Source organism: Sebastes fasciatus, chromosome 17 (genome assembly GCF_043250625.1).
Source record: "Sebastes fasciatus isolate fSebFas1 chromosome 17, fSebFas1.pri, whole genome shotgun sequence".
NCBI classification, from domain to species: Eukaryota; Metazoa; Chordata; class Actinopteri; order Perciformes; family Sebastidae; genus Sebastes; species Sebastes fasciatus.
The window spans coordinates 7,603,231-7,622,737 of NC_133811.1; the positions used below are offsets into that span (position 1 = coordinate 7,603,231).

Genomic DNA, 19,507 nt, shown 5'->3' on the forward strand with positions numbered 1-19,507 from the left:
CGGTGCGAAAGCTCAGAAAAATGGACCTTGTTCTGAAAAAAAAGTACGTTGCTTTTTTGCTGCGTTATATTTGCATTTCGTTTGAAAGTACTCATGACAAAAACAACAATTAAAAAAAACAAATATTGATCTGCGAATTGATTACATGAAAAAAAGATGCTGCCGGTGTGTAAAGGCCTTCAGGGCGCTTTCACAAACAAACATTTATTCCATTTTAATCGCACTCTGGTGCAGTTTGTTTAGAACTGTGAACGCAGTTATAGTTCTCTTGAGTCCGATGATTGCTGGGCCGAAGAAAACACAGAATATGCTAAATAAAGCTCACAAAAATAGTCTATAAAGTTGTTCGAGATAAACTAGAGGAGAAGGTATTCTTTTGCACGGTAGATCGGTGTCGAGGCAAAGTGGAAAAAACTTCAACAGCAATATATCAAAATCTGCGATTCCCTGCATAGAAGTGACAGCTCTTGAGACGAAAAAGATAAATTCGCTCATTCGTACACGCCCCTTTTTTTAATTTGGTCTGCTTTAATCTGTGCGCTGTAAAATCGAACCAGACTTAAGAGAAAACGAACCAAAAGTATTAATTTCACTCTGATTTGAACTAACCAGACTTGTGACAGCGCCCGTGGCGGCCTTGAAACATGTGACCGTCGAAGGATCATGGAAGTGCAAAGTGAAGGAGGAAGGAAAAGAAATAAAATAAGAACTAAGGAGGGATAGAAGGGATTTTTCCCCTCATAGGACACATATTATCCGTGCAGCTGGCCTAAGCAACTCTGTTAAGGCGGTATGGAGTCACTCTTCCCTCTTCAGAGCCCTCCGAGGCTCATTAGGACCTCCCTCATAACTGTAAAACTCGTCATGGTCCGCTCCCTGAGCAGCAAGACTGGAATCTAAGCTTGATGCTAGATGTCTGACTCCTGCTTAATCAAGACATTTTCTTTTTTAGATCTTATGTCTTGTTCTACTTTTCTTACATTTGACTTTGACTCCACCAGCAGCTATACGTTCTGCACACGAGTAGGTCAAAGTCAAATACATAAGCTAAGTAGTATCTTATTTGGAGCAATTATGAATTCTTCGCAAGCCATTACAGAAAGGATGCTCTTATCTATAATGGGACTCTTGTGTTAATGTTGCGAGGTGCACTGAGGATGTGAGCAGGCAGAATAAAGTTCACAGTGGTGGTCATATACAGTGGCTGGTGTCATTGGGAGTAAGTGGACATTATTTGTTTGTCAGCAATTTTTGACAAACATTGATTTGAAAACCTCTGAATAATGAAGGCGCCTGCAATTTATTAGCATCACAATGAGCATGCAGTATGCCCTCTAAACATTTGCAAAATGTATTGCATTTTTTAATAGGAAGTAAAGAAATGAGGCAAGTCAAGTCACTTCAGATTCATTCACATATTATTAAAACAGGATTTGGTGCATCAGAGTGTAATTTCAGAATTAAAATGCACACACTCTGAAATGCAAATGTCTTTTTTCATCCATACATTATCACTACATCTTGACTATAGTGGTACAACATGATGTATTATCTGATTTATTTCCGGTGTATCACATTTTTTTATTAAATTATTATTCAAAAAAGTGTTAATTTCAAGGAGGTGTTGGATAATCATCATTCTTATGATTCTACTTTTTTTTAAGGCATTTCAGTGTAGCTCTAGGGATGGCAATGTCTGTTGGTCGGTTCATCCCTTTGGTCCAGACTGAAATATCAACATATTATTAGCATTTTACCATACTCACATTAACATTTTGCTCAAAGCAACATTGTGCCTAATTACAGCCTCACAGAGCCACTGTGGCTGTAGACTCACAGTTTTATTGAAATAGATCATTCTCATCTTGTGTTTGAACCAGGCAGCAGCCTCCGTGTCTGAAAAGTGAAACCGACTCCTCTGGTTGCAAAAAGAAGTCTGATTATATAGAAGTCTATGAGAAAATGAGCCTACTTCTCACTTGATTTATTACCTCAGTAAACATTGTAAACAAGAGTTTATGGTCTCAATCGCTAGTTTCAAGTCTTCTTCAATACAGCATTTAGTAAATTATGGTCCCATTTAGAGTCAAATAGACCATAAAGCAGGTTATGCTTTAGGGCTTTTGTCCGGTCTGGTAGTTGTCCATGTTTTTTTCTTAAAACTTTAACCCTTTCACAGTGTGTTTTCAGTTCATGAAAGTTAATTATAATCTTTTTTTGTCGCCTAAAAATGTCTTCAGTTCGGTTGTGCTTAGCTCCACCCTCTCGTTTCACTTCTGGTTGCAAGAAACCAAGGTGGCGACGGCCAAAATGTTGAACTCAAGACTTCAAAACGGCAGTCCACAAACCAATGAGTGACGTCATGGTGACTACATCCACTTCTTACACACAGTCATATCACAGTGGTTTGAGCCACAATCTTCAACTCTGTTATTTTTTTGATACAGTCAAAGAGAGAGAGCGAGAGAGAGAGATAAGCCAAGATATAAAGTATCCGTACTACACTTACACAGTAATGAGCATGTTATACAGCGCTCCGAACCACATCTCTATAAGCATAACTCTGCCTTATTGAACTTTTTATATCTTAGTAGCAACTCATTACTGCTGCCTGCTAGCTATAGGCTACATAAAAAATATCAATCACTAGTGGGTTTCCACCAGGTGAAAATGATTTTTTTGGCCTTGGCTTTCTGAATGAGCGTACGATGAGTTTACATTTCTGGAACAATGCCATGCCACTGGAGCCATCATGTTGTTCTGTGAAGAATTCCAGTACATTATAGTGTGTGCCCACCAACTAAAGCTATAACAGACAGCAGCTCTGCCCACTGAAATTGAGCTGAAATGTTTGCAACCTCTTTTTTGTAGTGAACAATGCTGTGAGTTCGTCTGCTATGAATCATGTGTGCCTCTTCGAGAAGCTAACACAGAGCCACACATTCATGTTTTGTTAGGAAATACAATGAGCAACCTGTAATAGAGATAGATGGACAGATCCAGGCGTGTAGTTCTTACTGTGCGATCGTGTACTCAGTTGCCTAGTAATCCCAAATACAAAACTGTCAGATAATCTCTGGTAATAAAACAACAGAGGATGTATTTGTAGAGCTGATCCAGAGAGTCTCTGCCAGCCCCCTCGCCGCCGATTGCCAAACACCGTCTCTATCTCCCCGCTGGAGAACATCAAGTGCTTTATTTCATTTGCAATATTGATCTTTTTGTTCTCGAATTGTTTGACGCTCACTCCCATGAAAAGATGACAAACTGCAATCTAATTGATTTGGCTCAGTTAGGAACAGGAGGTTGACTGAGCTTCAGACGACGAGCGACGCTGAGAGGCGGCGTGTTTGCTCAGCAGCGTGTTGGAGAATGTTAGAAAATAATACGCATGCGATGATATCATAACCACTATTTAATGCTTCTCTAATGCTCGCTGGCTTAGTGTTGTGAAATTAATTTTTCTATTTGCCAGAATCCGTGTGTACATCCAAAACCAGCGGCGAATGCTTTTAAGAGGCACTTACAGTACGCCGCTTTCATGCCTTTGTCTGCAGGTTTAATTGACACGCGATGAGTAATTGATATAAAAAACGAAGGTGGTGTGGTCATTATCAGTTGTGATGATTCAGTGTATTCTGATAATGCAGCCTGAGATGAGTCCCAGACAATGATGTACATTAAGCTGCACAGTTTTCATTTTCATCCTCAAATACCCCCCTCGCCCCCACCCTTTCACAGCCTAATGACAGTTTTATGGGAAACTTCATTAGGCAAAGGGATGTCGAACCGATAAACATCAGCGTGTGTTAATTCTGGGATAAAGTGGCCTCGCTGTGGTCCTTTCATGCTGATATCTAGGTTTATTGTAGAGGTTGGGGGTTTGACCGGATAGATGATTTATTGATAATTAATACATGTTTAAAAGCATGCATCTTTCCATCCTTTTCTTCCCCCTCCCTACTCATTCAGGACGTACATCCACTGGGGTTTGGTGTTTTGTTGTACACTCACTGGTCTGCAGACAGCCTAATGAAGAGAAAGCATTACAGGCTGCACCGGCACTGTGGATTGCTAAACAAAGACAGTGATTCATCTGAGCTGTAATCTGAGCAGAGAACACTAAATGAGTGTCTTCTAATGTTAGTCCGATGTATCGGGATCATACAGGCCTTTTTATTAAGTATCAGATCTCTGCCGGTCATGTGGTCCACTTCTGTTATAAGAGAGGCTCTTCCTTGACCGCAGATACATAAGAAGACCCTGCGATTTCATTATATTCTATATGACATGTGCTATTTATTCACTTAATGTTCATAATTTTTTTGCATTTCACCTACCACTATAGGTGCAGTGTATGTCATCCTGCATTAGGTTTTTTGGATATACTTGCTTTCTATCAACATGTTTGCATAGACAAGCCGCAACAATAGTTTATTTAAGAGAAGGGACAGTGAAAATTAATAAATACACATAGAATAAAAAAATGCCAGAATTAGCCAAAAGGCTATTTTTTTATCTGTAGTGACTGGCCAAGGTGTTACAAAAGGCTCCCTAGAATACATCAAAACAGAAACAAAAACAGTCCATGCAGTTAAAAAGGCTTCCTAAAATACATCAGAGCAAAAAAAACAGGGCATTCAGTTTAAGCGTTGGAAAAGGACACACAGTTATTAAAAGCAGTATAAGCAACAAAAAAGAATAGTGCAATCTCCTCTTATAGAGCCCCTAGTGCAATGTATCCTCATACAACGGTTTGTATGATGTATTGCATAAAGTTATTCCTCATTTTTCGTGTGTTTTCCTCCTAATGCCCAACACGTGTCAATTTCTGCTCTTTACATGCATGCAGTCCTTCCAAAATAAACTTCTGTCTTCACAGGAAAACAAATGTTTAGGTTTAGGCAACAAAACTACTTAGTTAGGTTTAGGAAAAGATTGTGGTTTGGAAGTGACGTTACTTAAATACGGAAGTTACGTGATAAATAAATCAACTTTCGCCCCGACCTCCTCCCATGCGGCATTTGGTACTCTTTATACTTCCTGGTTCATTATTATGTGATTATACAAATTGTATTTTTTGGGATATAAACAAATTTACAGTACATTAATTTTCATAGGTAAAGCTATGAATGGTGTATGAAACCAGCCTGCCTAGTGACAACATTAGTGTTAGTTCTTCTAGGCTACAAGTGGCAGTGGATCTAAGTCATAAATTACTTTGTATACCAAGCACAAGTTTGCATAAGCATACTTGTTGATATACTTGCCTGTGCACATTCAGTGTACCTGTCTCCATCTGTTTATAGGCACATTTTAATTTTTTTGCCGAGGTGGAAAAGTCGGTGTATCGATAGAAGCAAAACGCAAATAAGTGCAATGGAAACAGACTTCGCAAATAAATCATATCGTACATGAAGCACGTGACTTAATCGTCCACTGAAGCTTCACAGAACAGAAATACCACATTTCCAGCATGTTTTCCACATCCTTTTAATCACGTCATTTTGTTGCACCCTCTTCTTCCGCAATGGTTTGTGGCACCCGACTGAAAAATTAGCGCCCAACTCCTAATATTCATATAACAGTAGAGGATGGAAACACACATCAGTTTGCATTTTCTTTTTTGCAGATTTTCTGGAAATTTGGTTCGACACTTGGCTAGTGATGGGCTAATAATTATGACGCAGTTGGACTTTTTTAGTTATAGTACAGCAAGACATCACCACTGTACAGTAGATGCCCTTTTTTGCAGGAAGTGCCAATTTCTTGGGATCTTGTATCTTAAATCACAGCAGTAAAAACAGCAACGGCAACAAGATTTATAATTTTTTCTACCACACTTCCAACCTTGTTGTTATCCATCATTTAGCTTTTGACCTTATACTTCACATCCTGATATACTGTCCCCACTGTCCATGTGCTTAACTACCTCTTGCAGACTTGTTGATTTCTGATGACACATACAACTAATGCTCCAAAGAAATGAAGGAATCCATGGTAGCCATGATGTGCACACAAACACGTAATTGAAAAAAAAATGTATTAAACATTTTAAAATGCTGCTGGAAAACTGTCACTAAAGGTGCCCTGTGGAGTTTACTTGTCTTCAGTGTTACTCACCAAAACACATTGTGTGTATCTAACACTACTTGAATGCATTTCCTCCCATAAAGAAGTCTTCAGTAGCTATTGGTGACCACCTCAACACCTTCTCCAATGTAATTATTTACACTATGGCAACACTAGCAGATATATGCCTAAAAGCAGCCATAAAAATAAATGTTTGGTGAGTTGATAAAGATGCAAAATTAGTCTGGTTTGGATAAGGTGCAGCTGCTGTATGTTTTATGTCCTTCATCTAGTTTTACAAATTCCTACTAATTAAATTTGAAACCACATGTGACCTCAAGTAAAACCCACAGGCAACAGGTACAACTCTGGATTCTCGCAAGACGCTTACTGTCGATGCCTTATCCTATAAAACCTCCATCTATTACGCTCCGCTGTCTAATGCAGCTGCTCATGATTTCATGGATGAGGACAAATTTGTAAAGCAAAATCCTCTGGCAGGTTGAGAACACTTTGATAATCTCCTCGCGAGCAAGTCTTTAAATGAACAGGTGCCAAGATAAATGCACCCTGCAACTATCCTAATGATAAGCAAACACAGGCCTATGGGATGCTGTCACACGTACAAGGTAGAAGCCTGTAGCAATCCTGGCATCTTTAAGTTGAAGCCTTAAAGGCCTCGAAAACAAGCGTGTGTGCACTGTGAACAACCCCACCACCCAAAGGCGATCTTCAGGGAACTTTAATGTTCTTACGCAACCATTTTAAATTCGTGACTCACCCCGAGGGGTGACAAGAGCATTCCTAAAGATCCCATGATTTTTTGCAGCGAAAAGGCTCTTTTGTATTTGTCTAATGCTCTAGCCATTACCACCGAGTTTGGCGGATTAAGATCATCTGCTACCATACGCTTCCATAAGCGGACAGAGTTTGACTTCCACAGAATGGAGTCCCTGACTGGCTGGATGTATTTATGATGCTTCACAGGCCGGATGCTGAAATGAAAGAGGCACCACTCGAGGGGTTCTCTGTCTTAATCCGTGGACATTATCTCTACACTGTAAGCGGGTCTTGGCTCGTTACCTCGCAGTAGAGAGCCAGGCTGGCAGGGTTGCAGGGAGAGAGGCAGAAAGGGAAGGGGAAGGAGGGAGGGCCTTGCCCGGCCGCCGAGAATGTAATCTCCAGATTAGGGGGCGAGACGAATTCCTGCTGCCAGCCTGACCTTGTCAAGGCAATGGAGGAGCCAGAGTGAAATTGAGATTTCAGGACAGAAGCGAGTCGAGGCGCTTTTATTTATTTTATTTTTTTTGGAGCGTTAGCGTTTCTCTTTCAAGGGTCACAGCCTTGACACCATGATTCACGCTAAATGCGTGTGGTCACACTGGTAGCACACAAGAAATGCGTGTGTGGGGCAAACTGTTTCTGGCACTGACCATACTGCCTGAAACCCTCGGCGCTCTGTCAGTCTAGTCGGCCTTTATGGGATGAAGCAACATAATAAATGTCCAAAGCACCATAGTTTGTCCGAGTTCATTGAGTGAAATGTTCTGATTGAAATTTTGTATGGCTGCCCCCTCGTAGTCGATATTAGACTAATTGGTTGTTTTGGTCTTATAGTTGACTAGTTGACTTTATGCCTTTTTCATGCTGAATGACTTATTTCCAAGAAACTTATGAGCACATCTCTGGTAAACACAAGATTTAAAGTGGTGCTTTTGTGTGATTCTTTGTAGAGAAACTCAGTTTTACAGATCTGATTAAATCAACTAATCGTATTAGTGTTAGATTAATTAGTTTTAAATCTTTTCTAAGTTTTTTCCATGTAACTTTAAAAAGAAGAAATAAGACATTCTTCTTCTTACAAATTAAAAGTTGAATTAATAAGCAATAAAACACATTCATTTCAGGGGATTTTCTGTTACAACAATGAAGCACACTTTATAATATTGCTTTCACTTTCAGTTCACTGACTTTATTTCTCTTTTCTACGTGCGAATGTTACGCTATGTTTTCGAAGTGGCGGGAATAACCAGAGGCTCCACGATTCGATATCACAATACTTAAGTCACGATACGATCTTATTGTGATTTTAAACATTTTGCGAAATGTTGAGTATTGCAATAAGATATACTGCGATATATATATATATATATATGTGTGTAAAACTAACATGACATGACATGGTGCAAATCGATTCCTTAGGTTTTGGAGTATCATATGATGCCACTATCTTCACTCTAGTTTTAAAAATTGAGCCCGCTACAACCTCTGAAAGACAGAACAGCGGTCGAATTATTAAGAGGTTAATAGTTTATATCATAAAAGATCGATACTTGACGTCCGTGTATCGATACAATATTGTCACGCAATACATCATGAAACTACGCTGTATTGATTTTTTTTTTTCCGCCTCTATTTTTTTTTAGCATTAAGCATTATACCATAACTGCCACTTTCAGCCACAGTTCAGCAAAAACTTTAAATATTTATGATTAAATAAGCAACAATCAGCTTAGCAAAGTTTAAGAAAACATGTTACATGCTAAATGATGATTTGTGCATGCAAATACATGACATCACCTTTTTTCCAACTGAGCCCTGCCCACTTCAAACCAGTGAGAAAAGCTTGGACAAAAACAGAAACATAAAAATGTCTCGCAAAGTACCCCATACTGCTCAAACTCCCCCCAACAAATTGTGTTCATGTAAGATCTCATTGCTCATTGTATGAAGCTGATTGGGAAAATAAGTCTAACTGAGAAAAACACGGCCTTTAAATATGTACGGGACTTGTTATTTGTGTGAAAAAGCTTCCATTAGAGATTTTCTTACATTTTAGTTTAAACATTTCAACTTTCTGAGTGACCTCAATGTCCTTTGATTGTGTTTATATAAGTATGTTCTGCCGCATAGAAACTGGGAAATGAGAATAATGATGCGGCACTCATGTTTGAGCATTTCATTCATTTGACCCGTAATTGCAAAACAACAAAATAATGAGTCTGTCTGCCGCAGACAGACGCGTACGGCATCAGTCGCATACGGCATCAGTCGCATAAAGGAAGTGGCGGAAAGCTGCCAACAACCATTGTGCTATTTAGGCGAGATATACTTTTATGGCCTTGTTGGAGGAGAAGAAATCTTCCAATTTTCAATTCAATTATTTACGCAAGGAAACACACTGTGAGCTAAGCTCTTCTGTGCAGGTGCATCCTGTCTGGGCTGAAATGAACAGCGGTGCAAATAATAATAACATTCATAATATACAAATGAATATAGAAAAGTTGGCAGGTTTTACCGGTGATTAGGAATGCCAGCAGCATCGCCGAGAAATAACAAATGTAACTCAACACATAACATGCTTGACATCAAACACAATAAAATGCACCATATGACGCTGTTTAATTGAAATGTCAAACGTTTCTCCTATTATTTTAGACCAAAGGAATGTCTATGAATAGTGCATAAAGGCGGATGTAACTCCTGACAGTCTGTATTTACCGCAGCTAAAAGGTTTTTCTGTGAGACGTACACCGCCCTGGGGCAACACACTTAGATAAATACCACAGTTAGATAAATACCTGTAGGTTGAGCCACTAACATAAGAAATTGTGGTATGAAAGACCTTTTTATGTACAATTAATTCTGAAGCACCAGTCAGTTCCGCTAAATTGAACCAAGACATGGGGTTATATGGCTCCGCTCACTCTGTGAAAGAAAACACAGGTTGGGTTTTCCATTCATTTCCATGCTAACGGTCTCATCCACAGCTTCTGCTCACAGCAGGAAAAGGTGTCATTAGATCTATAATCCAACGTCTGCGTCGATTTAAGTGAAAGTGTGAGACACAAACTGGTGACAGAATACCCTTGAACATCCAAAGCCACTGTGAGGTCTTGGGTAATTAGAGTTGGAATCAGTGCATACACCGGGGACAATGTACTTCTCATTATATTTGTTAGCTGTGAACTTTTGCTCCACACATATTGTTTACCAATGTGGCACCACTAAGGGCAACCAGACTGCCTTATTAAAGAACTGCTGACCCAATGCTATTTTTCACATTTAAATTAAAGCAACACTGGCTCTTACCACTGTGATATTATTGGTAATCAGTTACGGGAAATGAAACTAAGATAATTAAAAAAGTAAACATTTCCTTTATTGCAATGTAAAGCAATTACTTCCAATAGCGTTGTCGGTTAATAGATTGGTGTTTGCATTTGGGGGTATCCTCCAGCATGCATTGGGGTGAATTAATGAGCATTCCTATTTTCTGGATCTGTTTCATAGGAACAGTTCAACATTTTTGGGTAATATGCTTATTGGATTTCTTGCAAAGATGTAAGGCCTTTAAACAAATAAACAACATGAAAATGCTAAATGCTAGCCTTTTCGTATGTAAATCCACATAATTGTGAACCAGGACGTATAAAGAGCACTGCATACATTAAAAGAAAAAGAAACCAATACCCTGCAATAAAAACAGTTCACATTAATTCTGTTTGCATTACAGATCAGAATGAGGCATGAATACATTTACCACATGTATAACAGAGTGGCACATGATCCTACTGTAGATGTGGATCTCCCTTATGTCTTGTCCGTTAACAAGGGATACAACCGATGTGCAGATACTGTATTTATGATGTATCGCACCCCTCGACATGGAATTGGTAGACTTAATGACCCAATTGCCTCAGTCCCCAACTCCACTTTCCAGCACGCAGCTGAAGTCATGCATAATCCCACAAAATCTACCCAGCTTATGAATTTTAAATGGGGAGGCCTAAATCACAGAGCTGCTTTTAAGAGAATCCATTTCTAATAGAAAAGCAGACAGCTGGGATGGTGTCCCGTTGTTGGGTGGCGCCACGCAGGCGGACGCATTTTATAGGCTGTATATATATTTTTAATGTGTGCAAAGGTTGTTTGACATATTTGATGGAAGAGAAACCCTTAAAAAAAACTCCACCAAGATGCGCCCGGAAACCAGAAAGGCAGACACTGTTAGTCCTCTTTAAGGTTTATTACAACTCTGGTATTCTGTGAGTGGTTATTGGAGTCACCAAGTTAATTGTTCTGATCTGGGATTGCCATTCAGCGACAGTGTTGGCTTATGAAGCTAAGCAAAAATATGAAATTCAGCCTTTTAAAGCCAATATGTCTCAGCGGCTGAGACACCCAAATGGAATGACCGAATGAAATATTGAATTTTCTGACTCTCTGGTGTATGTGCTCTGGAGGAGCCCCTTGCCCTATATATTGTTGCATATGTATGTAAATCCATTTCCCCTGATGAGGGCTGTCGTTGCTGAAACATGTTGGTTATTCAAAGAGCAGCTGGATTCTTTACATTCCTCCGTTTTAATTTGAGTCATGGGAGCTGCCAATGTGCAAATACACACGGTATTTTATCCTTTTTATTTGCCCCAAAAAGGTTTGAGACATGTACTAAATTATAATTATGGTTTATTACAACATAGGTCTTATCTTCATTGTACTGGCCTTTAAGGTTGGCATGCTTAAAACAAAATGTCGTCTCAGTGTAAATATGTTTAGAGCTGTTACGAACGGCCACACTTCAAGGCCATGGGGGTGAAAAACCTGCTGGTATAGAACAGGGCGAGATGCAATGAATCCTACAAATGGGGATAACAGCACATACTTTTCTGCTGTCTCCCCTCAAAGACAGTCATGGTGTTGCACTCAGTCGTACACATAAAATGTTATTGAAGTAGGAGTGTGAAGAGTAAAAAAAGAGAACTTGAGAGAAAAGAAACCCAGGTTCGTCAAACTTATTGGAGGAGAAAACAAAGATGAAGTAAAGTTTTACCCAAATTGTCGTTTGAACTTGTTTACTTAACATAGTTGTTTGGGCCAAGTGCAATGTATTGAGAGAGCTGGATGCGGTGCGGACAATTTGTCCCAGCGGCCTCTCTCAATAGTCAACGTTGATTTATATGACATGTAACTTTCATACTTAAGTAACACCACTGCCGTAGTTATTTTAACCCAAACCACGATCTTTTCCTAAACCTTTTACTCATGTCACCGTGTTCCCAAATGATGGCCAAAAGTAAGGAAAATAATACCCAAGTTGTAATAACCCAGAGTTATCATTTAACCATAGTTATATTAAAGCATTTCGGAGTCTCAGAAACCAAAAGGATTCAAGACTCGAGGAAGCAAAGGAATGGAAATCCAGCTGCTCTTCAGCAATCAGAATAACTGACATGTTTCAGCAGCAACAGCCCTCATCAGGGGAAAAGGATGTACTTACATATGCAACATATAGGCCAAGTGGCTCCCCAAGAGCACATAGAGTCAAACATGACATATCTTAAGGAAATCTTCAAATCTGAATATTTCATGTATTTATTCCATGTGAGTCAGCTGAGACACACATTGGCTTTAAAAGTTTTATCAACCCTGAATTTCTTTTATTCTTCATTGTTGTTGAATGGAAGGTGTGTGTTCACATTAAGGACAGCAGCCATCACAACCCCAGAAAGAGACTTTCTAGTGATATTTTTCAATGAGTTCCAGGATTCGGAGTCGCTGATTCAATAAAGGTATGTGTTGTGCCTCGCAAATGGCCAAATTAGAACGCGCTATTCACTATCCATTTGCAGCCGGAAGAGAGGAGTCTCATAGAGCTGGAAGGGAGAGGGGAAAAAAAGAAAACAACAGGCACATTGTGCTCGTGTCGGTGATGCATGTTTAAATCTATTTCTTTTGAACACTTGGTAACGACTCGGAGATGGAGGTGGTGCTCGGTTCACATTTTCTCCCTCATAAACTGCGGCACAAACGAGATCTTTTGAAAGAACTGCGGTTAGTGGATTCACACCAGCTGATTGTGTTTTGCCATGTTTAGAGGGTGAGCTCATTTGAAGCTGCAGTTTGGCTGCTTATTGCACCTGCTGATTGATTACCGTGCAATGTTTGGGTTTATTTGGACTTGAAATGCTAAAATTTTCTTTGCGGGCAAGTCAGTGCTGTAAGCTTTAAAAAAAAAATGATTTGCAGTTGAAACACAATCTCAGTCACAAACTCCCAACACATCAGAGCCTGAATATTTTGAGGACAACACCTGGTGGAAGGAGGAAACTCTGTCCTGGCATGTTGCTAGGCGATGCATTAATATTAATGTTGTCTTTTTCTCTGAACGTGTGCACTCTCTGCCCCCCTTGGGATAAAGCGAAGCTTAAAGATATCTCCATCTCACTGATACTTCTTTTATCCTCGTTAAAACTCATATCAAAGGTTTTAATTACATTCCGCAGCATTGCTGCAGAGCTTTGTTGAGACAAATCACTATTGCCTTTATAGTTTCTAGTTTGCAGTGCTGATAGCTCAGTTCATTTGTGACCTGGCGTAATTGAAAAATGTGTATGTGGTGTGCTTGTGTTTGAACATGTGAGCGTGTTTGAGTTTATCATGTTTTCAGATTGAATCGTAATTTATTTTGCCTGAATCTAATTACCATCACATCTGATTCTGAGCCGATCTTCAAACATCTCTATTAAAACGTGAACTGCCAAGCTAAAGCGTCATGACTTCTCTGTTTTAATCTTCCATTCGAAAATGAACAGGAGAAATAAATCTGTGATGGAGTTCGCCCTCTGCCTCACCCTTTCCCCTGCTGGGCTTTTAGCCTGAAGTCTTTGTCGTAGCCTCGGCCGCACCTCTCCGCTGCCCTCTCTGCAAAACCATTTTCCTGGCACTGAAACACAGATGTTATCCATCTGATTAAACGTTCAAGGTTACATCTCCAAATACATCAAAGTCTACCTCTCCCATAAGAAGAAGCGTGACAGCCAACATTTTTGGTAGCCTGGAGGTGCGAGCTCCAGTGTCCTCCCCATCATTTATTTTTTTCTGTACTAGTAAATTGGTACCTCTGCTCAAATTAAATAATATTGTAGTGATCGAGACTTAGCCAATGACGCTGAAGGGATCTAGCATCCTTTGGTTACAAGGCTTAAAAGGGTTGAGCAAATCTGCAGACTACCGCCCATGATAATGAGAAGTCAATTAAGAGAAAAGTAATCAACAACAGTTATGATAATTTGGTGAATCATTCACTGGTTCCAGCTTATCAAATATGATTCTTTGTTTTACAGCATTGCATTTGAAGACATCACCTGGGGAAATTTGTACGGGGGCCTTGTAATTTTTTCTTACTTTTTATAGACAAGACAAGGCAGATTAAATCAGATCAAAGCAATAGTTGAATATTTTGGGAACTCGGCTTACTTTCTCTCCGAAAGTGACAGGAGGAGATTGATGCCAATTTCATATCTCTGCATTAAGTATAACACTGCAATTAATTTTATTATTGATTAATCTACTGATTATTTTTTTATTTTTATTTATTTATTTATTTAAGTTAATTCATTTTTCATCCAGTTTTATTTTGTATTTATTTATTTGTCCAGCCAACAGTCCAAGACCCAAAGATAGTCAATTAAAAGTTGGAACCAAAAATGTTTGGAAAATTTTCTGAAGCTATTGATAAACAATTTCATTTTCAAAATTGATGCTGATTAATTCTTCAATACAGATTGGAAGCAGGGGGAACAGCTACAGCCTAGCTCCGTCCAAAGTAGGGCTGGGCAATATGACGACATAAAAATGTCTATCATATATATTTTTCTATATAGTTTCTATCGCGATATATGGTAGGCTTATATTTATTTATTTTTTCTCTATAATATCACTTAAAACTGTTTTGTTCATTTTACACTCAAGCTCTTAAAATTAGAAAATACTCGCTTTTCATTTGTAAAGAATTTAATTCGCACTGGAGTATACAGAAATAGGCATTACCATGTGGTTATTTTATATAGACCAGATCGCCAGATTGCCATATCGCCCAGCCCTAGTCTAAAGTTTAACAAATGTGCCTATTAACACCTCTAAAAGTCACTAATTTACTAATTTTTTAATCTGTGCAAGAAGAAACATGTCAAAACAACAGATTGTAAAATGGAGTTATGTGCTGGTGCTATTTCTTGGTGAACAACAGCTGGGTGCAGTGACTGGATGCAGCTTTTCTGAGTCTTATACTGTGGCACACCGTTGTGCCAAACATCAATACCAAGACCTGTGCTCAAAGTCGTTATGCTAAGCTAGGCTAGCCATGAGAATGTTATTGATCTTCATATCTCTCGCCTGAAAAGAAACAGAATAAGTGTATTTCCCAAAATGTTGAACTATAATGATTTTCATTAGTTGTCACCCCAGGCATTTTTACTTGTCTTGTATATTTTCTGCTTGTCAACACCGACTCATTACTTTTCTTCTTCCTTCTTTCCAGAGATCGAAAAGGTTCAGAAAGACGAGGGGAAGGAAGAGGAGAAGTTCATCGACGTCGTCATCAACAAGAACATGAAACTGGGCCAGAAAGTTTTGATACCAGTCAAGCAGTTTCCTAAAGTAAGTGCTATAGTACCACCGCCGGAGACTTCTCCAAGAATGTCATGTTCAGATAGAGAATTTTAGATTGTGATATTTATAGATAATGAAGCCAGCTACAGTAGCTCTGGTTCTGATTTAGATTCCTTACAAGAGCCACTTGACACTTTTTTGTTGATGCTATGTTATTAGATGTAACATATCTGGAGGACGGCGTGCAGGCAGAGCGTTGGCTGACAGAACTGGGGTAGAACTATATTAGGGATGTTACTTCCTGTCTGAAGAGCTGTTTCAGCTTTTTAAATATTACATGTGTAAAGCCTCTTTCACACATAGTTCTCGATAAATTACTGGGGTAACCTTCCGGGCACCGTCTGTGATTTTCACTATTCACACATGCAGGAACATTTCCATTCACATTCAGGAACATTTCCGTCTTGCGCCCTTTTCACACATGCCATGGCGATGGTGGAATAAATGAGGCAAGGGACGATGCAGCAGTCCGGTAGTGCAACACTTATGGATGCCAACTGACATAAAACACAACAGAAGAAGAAGAAGATGGGGCAAGGCAATGGTGTACTGGCCATCTGGCATAGCGGGGAAAATCCGGGCGGGACACTGCATCGGTTGGCCGTCTAAAAAGTTTTTACCGGCTGTACAGCCCCGTCTGTCTCTCTACCGGCGCTCTCCGTGTGCCTGGCATTCGAGCTGCGCATGATAGCGTGCTGTGTGCGTGTTCTGGGACTGGGCTCACTGGCCAATCACAAACTTGTGCTTACATCACAGTCTACGCCATAGCCTACTCCGTCGCTACTGTTGTACAGTAAAACTGTGGATTCATTGTTTTGAGCGCCACAACCCCCTGCAGTTGACTCGTTTCACTATCAGAATTTGTTTGGGTTGCAGTAAATACAGTACATATTAGGGATGCTAAATTTGAAAAATGTTCTTAACTGATAACCGACCTTCGTTAACCGATTATTAACCGTTAACCCACAAGATTTGTGCCTCGCATGCAGCGGTGCGCCAGCTGCAGTGTACGAGCACAACAGACAACTGAGTCCCCAATTCACCCGTCCACGAGCGTTAACTTAGCAGCCACGGTGATGCGTGTAGTCTCGCGGACATGCAGCCACTTTCCCAGTAAAGGTCTCCACCGCACATTTAGTTTAGTTTAGCAGGTTGTCAGCTGTGTGTCTGCCCGGCATTACTTTAGCGGGTGACCGACAAACAGTGTGTGTATTTGTGCTACGTTAGCGGCTCTAGCATTGCCGGAGGCTTCGTGCTCGCCGCCGCCACACACGTACAGTCTGTCAGCGCGGCGAAACTTTAACGAGTGTCCGACAGGCCATGTGTGTGTGTGTGTGTGTGTGTGTGTGTGTTGACGGTGAGTGTGAGGTTGTTGTTGGTGTTATAGCTGTGAACGTAGGTGTAGCTTGTGTACAGTTTATTTTTCGGTGAATAAATGCTACGAAACTACAACTCCTCCGCTCTGCTTAATCGAGCTGAGAGAGACCGGAGCCAACTTCCTGTATCACGCAACTCCGGCTCCGCCTCTTAAGGATGGCTGTTAAGGTGGACCAGCTTTTCTCCTTAAAGAGACGAGCTGCTCCTCTGAGCAGCTCAGCTTTTTAGTTAATTATTAATATTTTTTTAAACCGTTTTAACCGCTAGCATTAATCGGTTAAAATGCTTAATGTTGATTAACGGTTAAACGGTTAATTATTAACATCCCTAGTACATATATTATTACATTAACACCTCCCTCCCCGTAACCGAGTGTCATATCTATGTTGCATTAGGGCTACGTGTCTAAGTTGGCCAGAAATTACATTTGAATATTCATTATAAAAAAATCCACAAAGGTTCTAACTATTGGAATTTCTATTTTTGCATATTATATCCAACACAGTGCAGCGCAGCTGAACTTTTGTCAGACGCCCTGTTTCTTTTCATTCCCATCGCTCGCTTTGAGCGCCGCAATGGAAGAGGAACGGCTGATTAGTGAAGTTGAAATGAGGAATCATCAATACGATACCTTCTCATTTTTTTCACTACAAAAACCTAGATAAGGAGGCAGCTTGCTGGATGGAGAACGCCTGAACATTTCCTACTTGCTGTATTGTGTATATATAAAATGTGTGTTTTCTGTTTGAAAAGTACAAAGGTAGGAAGATAAAAGATGGGTGATACTTGCTAAGTGGTTAAGTCTCCAGTCTGATCCGGAGCTCACAGCTGATAGGTACGTGGTTTGTTTATATGACGTAACGTAACGCTTGCTGTTAGGATGCAGTGTCACTCTCTCTGTGGCTGAGTTCTCTCCATCATTACGGATGTTTTTGAATTAATCCTCGTTCAGCTTGACCTAACGTTACATTTCGTTTTCAATTAATGAAATTGACATGTGGTGCGTTCAGTGTGTGCGAGGCAAACAGCCGCGGTAGGACTGCTTTTTTTCACAATCCAATATTAATTTTCACATTCAAATATCTGTTTTTCGGTACTATTCGGATATATATTTGAATTTAGAATATTCATTGACAGCCCTAATGTACATACGTCATCAACCCTCACCGACCCAACAACATCATTGGAGTCTTGTGATTGGTTCGCTCGCTCCATGTGAAAGCGTCTTCCGTCAGATGTTACTGCTTTAATTGCCGGCATTTTCCCTGACATGTTACAAAGTCTTAAGTTGGGAAATTGGCGGTACACATTTTCCGGAGTATGGATCTCTGCTCCCATTCACACATGGCACCATGCGGGAAATGTTCCTGAACATTTCAGGGATAGACTGCATGTGTGAAAGGGATATTATTCACATACACACACCTCTCTATTACGCTGACCTTGGTCAATGACGCTTTGATGTCAGGGTATATTAATTTGTCAATGAATATTTATGAATATATGATTCAAAGGAATTATCTCACAATGGATTTCATTTTCTTGAGTGTGCAGTGGATTGCTTATGATTTTTTTTTTTTAGGCACTAGGTCTTTTTCAAGTTCTCAAAGTCTTTTTTTTTCATGAAAATGAATAGCCTGTAGGGCGAGAGAACGACGGCAATGCGGCACATAAGTCACATGTATAGAGTCCTAGACAGTCAGCTTCACGATGACCTCCACATGAAGCCGTTTTGAGCGATAACACTGTTGCCACATTTGAGAGCACTTCAGCCTCGCCCACCACGAGGAGCCTTCACCGGCAGCAGCGTTTATTGGTGCCTCGCGCTCGGTGCATGACAGGGATTTCCCGCTGGGAGCGCGATAGGGAGGCTGGTGTAAAAGTGAGAGGGCCGCTCTTAGACGGCAACATCACTCAAGTTTTCACCTCAGCCCTCCAGGGGGAAGGACAGCGGTAACCTGCAGTATGTGGATAGAGAGGACAGCAGGGAGGGAAACACAGCACAGGAGTCAAGCACTGAACCAGTCTGGAGGTGTATTCGGGTTTAGTTTTCCCCAAAACGTGCTTTTTTTGCTCACTAGAATTTTAATGTCCTACACAGTAAAATAATGCTAATATCAGTTCAACATGCAGGGTGTAAAAAAATAATCCACACCAAGCATTTAATTTAACACTTTATGGTACCTTTGAAAACCTAACATAGCTGTGACGAACACATCCTCAGTCGACACTCTTTAATTTAAAATAATTGTCACTGAAAAATCAAAACTTGTGAGCACTGGGAATTTGTCTGGGTGAGAAAGCAGGAAACAATAAGAAAGGAAACAATCACTGATATTATAAAGTAGTGATCTTTGCAAATGCTGTCCCTTCAAAGTTGACGTCACACAACTTGGACCAGTTTGATACCAGGCTGCTTGTTGTGCTGACTAATTCTGAATTTAGTGCTGCATCTTGCTAGCTAACGTTTTTTTAGACGCTACACTAGCTTACATAGCCATTGTTTGATCCACATTTCAGTGACTATTTATCGATGTGTAGTTTGGACCTGTTTCAGAAATGAAATATAGTCATAAGACTGTTGAAACAACGGGTAACGTAG

The 19,507-nt window shown here is 40.0% G+C and overlaps 1 protein-coding gene across 3 annotated transcripts in view; it reads left to right on the forward strand.

The window, feature by feature from the left end:
• Positions 1–19,507, forward strand: part of khdrbs3 (KH domain containing, RNA binding, signal transduction associated 3) — a 131,729-nt gene that overhangs the window by 39,078 nt on the left and 73,144 nt on the right. For all 3 annotated transcript variants that reach the window (XR_012590678.1, XM_074613719.1, XM_074613718.1), the window contains exon 2: positions 15,398–15,516. Coding sequence is in view for 2 of the 3 variants with exons in the window: in XM_074613719.1 (XP_074469820.1) it covers positions 15,398–15,516 (119 nt within the window). In the remaining variant the exon portion in view is untranslated. The remainder of the gene's footprint in view (positions 1–15,397; positions 15,517–19,507) is intronic.